The sequence below is a fragment of the Xiphias gladius genome, chromosome 19 (assembly GCF_016859285.1).
Source record: "Xiphias gladius isolate SHS-SW01 ecotype Sanya breed wild chromosome 19, ASM1685928v1, whole genome shotgun sequence".
In the NCBI taxonomy this organism is placed as follows: Eukaryota; Metazoa; Chordata; class Actinopteri; order Istiophoriformes; family Xiphiidae; genus Xiphias; species Xiphias gladius.
Window position 1 is genome coordinate 9,616,602 of NC_053418.1, and position 8,123 is coordinate 9,624,724.

The 8,123-nt window shown below is 42.2% G+C and overlaps 1 protein-coding gene across 4 annotated transcripts; it reads left to right on the forward strand.

Annotated features, from left to right (window-relative positions):
• Positions 1–154: 154 nt before the first annotated feature.
• On the forward strand, positions 155–8,123 carry LOC120804765 (myogenesis-regulating glycosidase-like). Of its 4 annotated transcripts, none has more exons than XM_040154367.1 (6): positions 155–224; positions 2,125–2,616; positions 3,581–4,112; positions 5,044–5,848; positions 5,957–6,075; positions 6,240–8,123. In XM_040154367.1, exons 2-6 carry the CDS (start codon positions 2,339–2,341, stop codon positions 6,585–6,587), a joined length of 2,082 nt encoding a protein of 693 aa, XP_040010301.1. In that variant the 5' UTR covers positions 155–224; positions 2,125–2,338; the 3' UTR covers positions 6,588–8,123. The 4 variants fall into 4 exon arrangements, with proteins under 4 accessions (XP_040010301.1, XP_040010302.1, XP_040010299.1 ...); XM_040154368.1 differs by having other exon boundaries at positions 167–261; XM_040154365.1 differs by having other exon boundaries at positions 216–318.

An 8,123-nucleotide genomic window follows, 5' to 3' on the forward strand; every position in this document is an offset into this window, starting at 1 on the left:
CATCAGTTTATCTGTTTTATATTTATTTCAATTTCAGTTCAGAGACCAACTTATCTTCAAACTACATTTCCCAGGAGCCCACCGGAGGGGGTGGGGTAGGGTGGGGGGGTGCATGAGTGACATATAAATGGACGAATCCGCTTCGAGGTCGTTTGGTGTTGGTCGGGACCGTGCAAACTTCGAACCGCTTCGCGGCTGCGCAGTGGGCTGCTGCGCTCACAGCTGTAAGTACACATTGACCCCGGGGAGTCAGATGCAGGGGTGAGACAACTCTGTTTTTACAGACACAACGCCGCAAAGGACAGTTTGAGTGTACGCGTATGTAATTTCTAACCTATTTGTGTGTTGTCGACATAGAAGACATATATGTTGTGAACGCGACCGTTTTGACACCTAATTCGTGACAACCGGTACAACCGGTTACAGTCAGTGTAATGTCCCGACACAGCGTCAACAGCCTTCTCGACGAGTGCTAGTCTGTTATCGATCAGGAACTGGAAATGTTTGGTTATTTAGGTTATACTGCATGTCACCTTGACTGTGGTGTGGAAAAATTACACCACAGTATAGATCCGGATGCGCTGTTTGTGTCCACTGTGATAATTACCGCAAAGACAGATGAAAGTGCTTTCAGATTTGAATAGTTTTATGTACTTAGCTAAATCAAACGGGACCACAAAAAAAAAAAAAAATTACGTGTGCCTGTAAGAAAACTCGCATAACCTACAGTGCACAGCCTAAAGTACTGCACTGACCAGAGTGGTCATTTGCTGCTGTGTATGAAAACAGTAAGCACTTTGCATTGCACGAGTTTGGTCCCAAAAATTAGCTAAATTAAAACGATTTCTGGTCACAGTGGGGACGCTAATTTACGTGGATTTAAAATAATCTGAAGAGTGCCACATTGCTTTTCATTTCGTACCAAGAATTCAGTATTATGTCCTAAAATAGCCCTATTTACTCCATATCTAGTTATGGATGTTTCAAACGTTGTGTGTCTGTATTAATAATTGTGTGTATTATGACAGTTTCCTTAGAAACCAGTGAGTGCTTAGATTTGGGATTTGAAAATCAAAGACTCTTGCCATTAAGGCAACTGATTTTTTTTTTTTTTTTTTAACACAATAAACCAAGTTAGAACTGATCCAACAAATGAGGATTGAAACGGTGCAGGTCTGGAGGCATAGGATTTTATTCTAACGGAGGCTTGAGCAAGCTGATGTAAAGACGGAGACATTTCACGCAGCAGTCTATCAGTGAAGTGTTGGTTTACGTACAGGAACCAGGTTCTAGCAGGGTGTGCTTTTGCAAGGTTTCCTTCCTTCCCTGCTGCATTGCCACTAACCCTCATCAGAATAAAATAAGCATGTTGAGCGTAATGATACCTGTGGGGAGGATAAACAGGGTTCTGTTGTGGATGATTGGCCCCGTGCTCTATCTGAAAACTGTAGGCTTGCTGCAGTACGGTTATTTGAGAGCTGTGACTGATAAATATTATTTACTCATGTCTAAGTCGCTCTTAATTGACAGATATATGTAACTGAACCACGCTGACATGGTGTCTGGACTTTCTCTGATGATAGCCTGGTGTTTCCATTGGTTCTGTTATTCATTGGTTCAGTGCCTTTGTGGCTACAGAGCCTGGCTACCTGCTATTTACCAGAAATAGCTCCTGCGCTCTCTCTCTCTCTGCTGGACACTGCTGCTGCTGCTGCTGAATTATGCTGCAGAACATAAGTACAATTTAATGTATTTAGTACAGTAACATGTAGCTTTATTGGAATACGCTAGTGTGGGGATGGTACACATATAGCAGCACTGTTGGCAAATTTGATAGTATAGTAGGAAACAAAGTCTTTAATATTTAATCGTGATAGTATGCAGTATGAACAGAATCTAGCACTATTTATAAATACAGTTCCTGGAAACTCTCAGTGGTGATAATTAGAACTGGATTGTCAAGCTGGACATTTAGGTTGATCAGTTAATGACATTACAGGCTGTGTACTGATGATCCGTAGTGGACTATTTCTGGTTCTTGACACTTTTTGACCCATGGTTTTACATGTTGTACCACCTTTCAAACTGAATGTTGACCTCTCTCTGCCTCTGTCTGTCTCGCAGCTTTGGAAATATTAGCCCTCATTCAGAAATGGGGACGTTGTTGAAGATCGGCAGGTAGACATCAGGTTTTTTTTCAACTCCACTGCTGCCAGTGTGAAGATCAATTCCAGGCATTTTCACCAACACTGACAGCAAGTTAACTACAGCTGTCCACTCCTGCCACTCCTCCTCCAAACCTGTTTCTGTGCACACCTCACTGGCTCAAGTCTTCAATATGTATCAGATTGTTCCGGTGGCTCCTGGGGAGCAGCAGATGGCCGGGGGAGCTGGATCCTCGCCACTAAAGAAGAAACTGGCTCAGGAGGGCCGACCCCTGGTGATGGCAGGAATGTTAGGCTGTGTGTTGGTGCTGGCTGCCGTGGTTGCCTGGTGCTATTACTCAGCATCTCTCCGTAAAGCTCAGCTGCTGAAGACTGAGTTATTAGACCTCAACAAGGATGGTTTTATCATTCGTAACCAGGCAGGGGCTGTCATCTTCACTATGACCTTCAGGTGGGTTCAATGTAGGGATCATATTCATTGTTGAATAATCGGCTGGTTATCGTCTTGATTCATCTTTTTGTCCATGAAATGTCAGAAAATCGTTATGAATGCCCAACACAATTTCCCAGAGACCAAGGTGACATATTCAAACTTCTCATTTTGTTCAAAGATATTAATTTTACAGTAAATTAAAACAGATAAAAATACTCAGATTTAAGAAACTGGTACCAGAGAATCTTAGGCATTTTTTCTTGGGAAGTGACTTAAAGGATTAATTGATTATCAAAATAGCTACAATTGACTTATCGCTTCAGCTCTACTAATAAGTAAGCCAGATGTGAGGGAAAGAATCAGGATTATCCTGCTGATGCCTTGGCCATTTCAGAGCAATCAAAACACAGACTAACCAGGAAAATAAGAACTTCTGTACACTGTAATTCAATCCATTACGTTCCTGTAATAAACATTCCCCTTGTGAAACTAACAGCCTGTAAATCTTGCGGAACAATAACCCATGTGACATGACATAGATCACTTTTTTTTTTGGCCCCAGCTCAGTTGTTCCCCTTTGCGTGCTGAGCTGTGCTAAAAGGCTGCCTGTCTGCAATGTGTGGATGGATAATGGAAAGCCAGATGAGACAGACACATGATTACACCCTTAGGGAAGACTGATTTAGTCACATCCTTTATCAGCTCAGCTTCATATTGACAGAAATAGCTATAGTATAGTCCCTTTCTCTTGCAGAGAAATAGTGTAATTGAATGGAGCATAAAATATTTTATTCTGTTTTCGTCTTTACAATTGCATTTCTTCTCTGTTGTAGTATTCATATAGTCTCAGACATTTTGGGAAGCTTGATATCTTTTCATCAGTACAAAAAAATGACTTTCAGATAATAATACTTGCTTGGTTAGTTCTGTGCTTAACCAGTTCCTTTGTATTTTCTTCCCCTCTGTCCACACATCCTCCTAGGTCTGGCACTCTGGATCTGGACTCCTGCTCTAAGGAGGCAAGTATTCTGAGCTGCGCTCAGTCAGATTCTGGCAAGCTCAACTTCTTTATCCAGACAGTTCGACCAAAGGACACGGTGATGTGTTACCGTGTTCGCTGGGAGGAGCTGCAAAATAAGCGCTCAGTGGAGCACACCATGGCCTATAATGATTCTCATTGGTATGGAGGGGCAGAGACAGCAACACAGTACTGGCCTATCAAGATTCAGGGCGAGGAGGAACCACGGCCTTTCATCACCAGTGATGTCTACTCTAATCGGAACGCTTTTGGGGGAATCCTGGAACGCTATTGGCTGTCATCGAATGCAACTGCGATCAAGATTAATGACTCCGTACCATTTCATTTGGGCTGGTCAGAGAGGGACAGGACACTGAGGTTCCAGGCCCGGTACGAGGACTCTCCCTTCAGACCACCAGAGGGACAGCAGGCCTTACCTGAACTCAGCTATAGAGTGTGTGTGGGGTCAGATGTTACATCTATTCACAAATACATGGTGAGTATAAACATACTGTGTATTTTGTTTTGACGGTTTTGACGGTGTAGTTAATTTTTTTCTTTTTGTAAGTATCATTTGTTTAAACTTAGTGTCCCTAAAGTACCAAATTCACAGTCTGGAGCATTTGCTAGTTGAGATTTCTTGGGGCAGGTGGGAATTGTTGCATTTGCACTTGGTAATGCACCAAATGACCACACCAAGAACACATGAAATGTTTGTATTGGTTCTCTTCCAGAAGCATTTTTTGTGCACTACAGAGTAAGTAATCTTCACACTCAAAATTGGAGTGAAGATGATGGGAAATACCAGAGCCAAGTTGTAGTCTTGGCTGACTCTAATGTTCATCTGATTCATGATGTATCCTTAACCGGTGTAAAAGCAAAAAATTAATCAATAACAATTCGGATTGATTAATTTTTGTATGTAATTTATCTATGAAAAACACCAAACAGGCTCTGGTTTTAGCTGGAGATTTACCTTGCTCTGTTTTATAGATTATAATTAGATTATCTTTGGGTTTTGGACTATTAGTCAGACAGACCAATAGTCCAAAAAGATGTAACCATGAACTCCGCTAAACTGTGATCAACACAGCGCATCCAAAGCTCACTAATTAACATGTTACACCTTGTTCGTGTAATCTGTGCAAAAATGAAGTGTAAAAACATCAAGTTATGGCTTTACGATACAGGGGTTATGTTCTAGACTATTTCTTGGCAGGGAATGGTGACATACTCCAGAGCCAGGCTAGTTGTTTCCTCCCGTTTCCAGTCATAGAACTAGAAATCATTTCTTTAATTCAAAATAACCAAATACGAAAGTGGAACAAACTTTTTCACTGCATTCTTGAATGATGAAAAACCAAAAACTGTTGATGTGGATAGCCCCTATAGTAACTCTCTGCTCTGTATGCGTCTATGTTACACAGGTGCGTCGGTATTTCCCAAAGCCTGTCAAGGTCCCATCTGCTGAAGTGTTCAAACATCCAGTGTGGTCCACATGGGCTCTCCACAAAACATCTGTAACTCAGGAGAAGCTGCTGCGCTACGCATCTGACATCACCAAGCATGGCTTCACATGCTCCCATCTGGAGCTGGACGACCGCTACACTGCTGACTATGGAGAGTTTGACTTTGACCCGCAGAAGTTCCCCAATGCCAGCGGTATGTTTGACAAACTCAGAGAGGATGGGTTTCAGGTGTCGCTCTGGACACATCCTTTTATCAACTACGACTCCATTAACTTTGGTGTTGCTGTGGAGAAAGGGTTGTTTGTTCGGGAGCCGAGCGGTGAGCTGCCTGCTCTAGTTCGCTGGTGGAACGGCATCGGAGGAATCTTGGACTTTACCAACCCAGAAGCCCGTGAGTGGTACTCCTTGCATCTGCGCATGCTCAAAACGCACTATGATGTGATCTCCTTCAAGTTCGATGCAGGGGAGACAAGCTACCTCCCCCACCAGTTTAGCACCCTGGTCCCACTTTCTGACCCCTCCACCTTCACCCGCCGCTACACAGAGATGGCCATACCCTTCAGTGAGCGTGCTGAGCTGAGGGTGGGTTACCAAAGTCAGAACATCTCGTGCTTCTCGAGGATCATCGACAGAGACTCAGTGTGGGGCTACGAGCTTGGCCTCAAGTCCATCATTCCAACTGTTCTGACGATTAGCATTCTGGGCTACCAGTTTGTATTACCTGATATGATCGGAGGAAATGCCTACCCCAACCGCACTACAGGTAGGGTACTCCATTACAAATGGCCATAGAGTTTTAGAGTCAAAAGTTGGCTGTGTTGATATTTGGTGTGGTTTTAGTCTACTGTCTAACACCTGCATTGTATTTCAGGTGGTTTAGATGGCAAAAATGGTCTGCCAGACAGAGAGCTGTACATCCGATGGTTGGAGCTGTCTGCTTTTATGCCTGCCATGCAGTTCTCTATACCACCGTGGGCCTATGACAATGAAGTGAGAAAAGTTTACAGTATATTACTTGTATATAGTTCAGACTTCATTGCGCCCTCCCAGGAAACTGGGAGTATCTTAATTAACCAGCCGTCATACTACACTGTCTGTTAGGAGACATGCGCCACTGTGATGCTAACACTGTATCCTTTCGTGTTCATCTGCAGGTGGTAGAGATAGCGCAGAAGTTTACAGAGCTTCACAAGACCCTGGTGGCTCCAAGGGTTCTCGAACTGGCGGGCGAGGTTCTTGATACTGGAGATCCAATCATAAGGCCCCTTTGGTGGATTGCCAATGACGACGAGGCAGCCTATAAGATCGACTCCCAGTTTCTGATCGGGGATGACCTGATGGTAGCTCCGGTGTTAGAGCCAGGAAAGCAGGAGAGGGACATCTACCTGCCTGCAGGACGATGGAGAAGCTACAAGGGGGAGCATTTTGATAAAGGCCCCATTCACCTCACTGACTACCCTGTGGACCTGGATGAGGTAGCTTTCTTTACATGGGTTCACTGAGGATGTTTAAAAGAGTTAAAGACGCATAAACTCACACACACAAATACGTTATGCACATGTACATTCTTGTGAGCACACATGCCAAAAAATAGCAGGAGGTGTTTGTTTTTCAAAGGGAAATGACCACTAGGGATCTGTTGCCACAGCAGAGTGTGATTTTGGTAAAGATTAACCTCATGTCTCCTCTGACCTGCTATTTATCTGGACTTCTGCCTTCAGATTTTAACCGTCCACCCAAAGAATTAGAAAGAATGTTGTGTTCACTTCTGATTCTCTTTTTCCATCCTTAAGATGATCCTCATCCTCATGTGCCTTCCACAGCCAATATTGAAACCGATCTCAGATTGTATTGTCACCATAGACTTCCACCTAATGGACATCTAGATTACAAATTTTTATTAAAAGCCTGAGTCCCATAGCTAGACTGGTTTGGGCTTTCGCGTGAGAATTGGATTTATTTCCCTCTGTGTGAATTTTATTTCAGGGTGGATTAAATAAGCTGCGATAAGGGAACTGATATGTGTCTTTACTGTGGTTTCAGAGGGTTGGCACTGAACCGGCAATAAATATGCACTCTGAGTTGGACAGATGCAACCCTGCTCAGAGGGCATGCTTAACCTCATGTCACCTTGGCAACTGCTGTATTTTGATTTTTACATTCTCAACTACCTGTTTAAGCTAACATACATTAATTTGTAATAATGCAAATTACAAATGCAAATTATTAATTTGCATTAAGCAACTGTGACAACAAAATGTAACTCATTTTTTAATCTCTTGCTCTTTATATTTATATAGTTTTAGCAACTCTGTTGATTTGCTTTCTTTTGATTAGAATCATTATTTAAGTGTATATAAAATAATTTAATGTGACTCTGGGTTTAAATTAGGGGCTACTTGTCATCAGACGTGATCAACAGACTGTGTATTTGTATCGCAGCATTCCCTGATCTGTAGTACCATTCTGTCATTTGAGTGCCAAAATTGTCGCTTTTTCATCTTTCATCTAAATTCACAGCTCAGGGTAGATTTAAAAGAAAACATTTGTTATTTTAGAATTAATTTTGTTGATCTACAGCAAGAAATACATTTATTATACTACTGATACTGGTTTGTCTTGTAAAACAAGTATTGTTCTCAAAGATGCCATTTTTTAATGTGCCGTCCATGTCTGCCTTGTGACTTTAATTTGCCTTATCAGCTGAACTAAGGTCTGCCAGCCTTAGCACAGAGAACCAGTGGGGTAATAAAACACCCACTTCAGCACACAGTGATATGCTAGATGCACTGCACCTTTATGTTTTTAAATACTGTCACTGAACAAGTACATGAGGAGTTTTATTCTAAAATGAGATACTTTATCTGCCATCTGAATGTACTATGTCTGTCTGCTCTTACACAGTTATTGCTGGCATGAGAGCCAAGCACACTGGTACTTGTTAAGTCATCTATATGCCTTTCTTGAAAATAATTACACTATATAAGATAGAGTCATTGCTGTTTGGCTGCATATATAAATATGTGTATGTATATGTA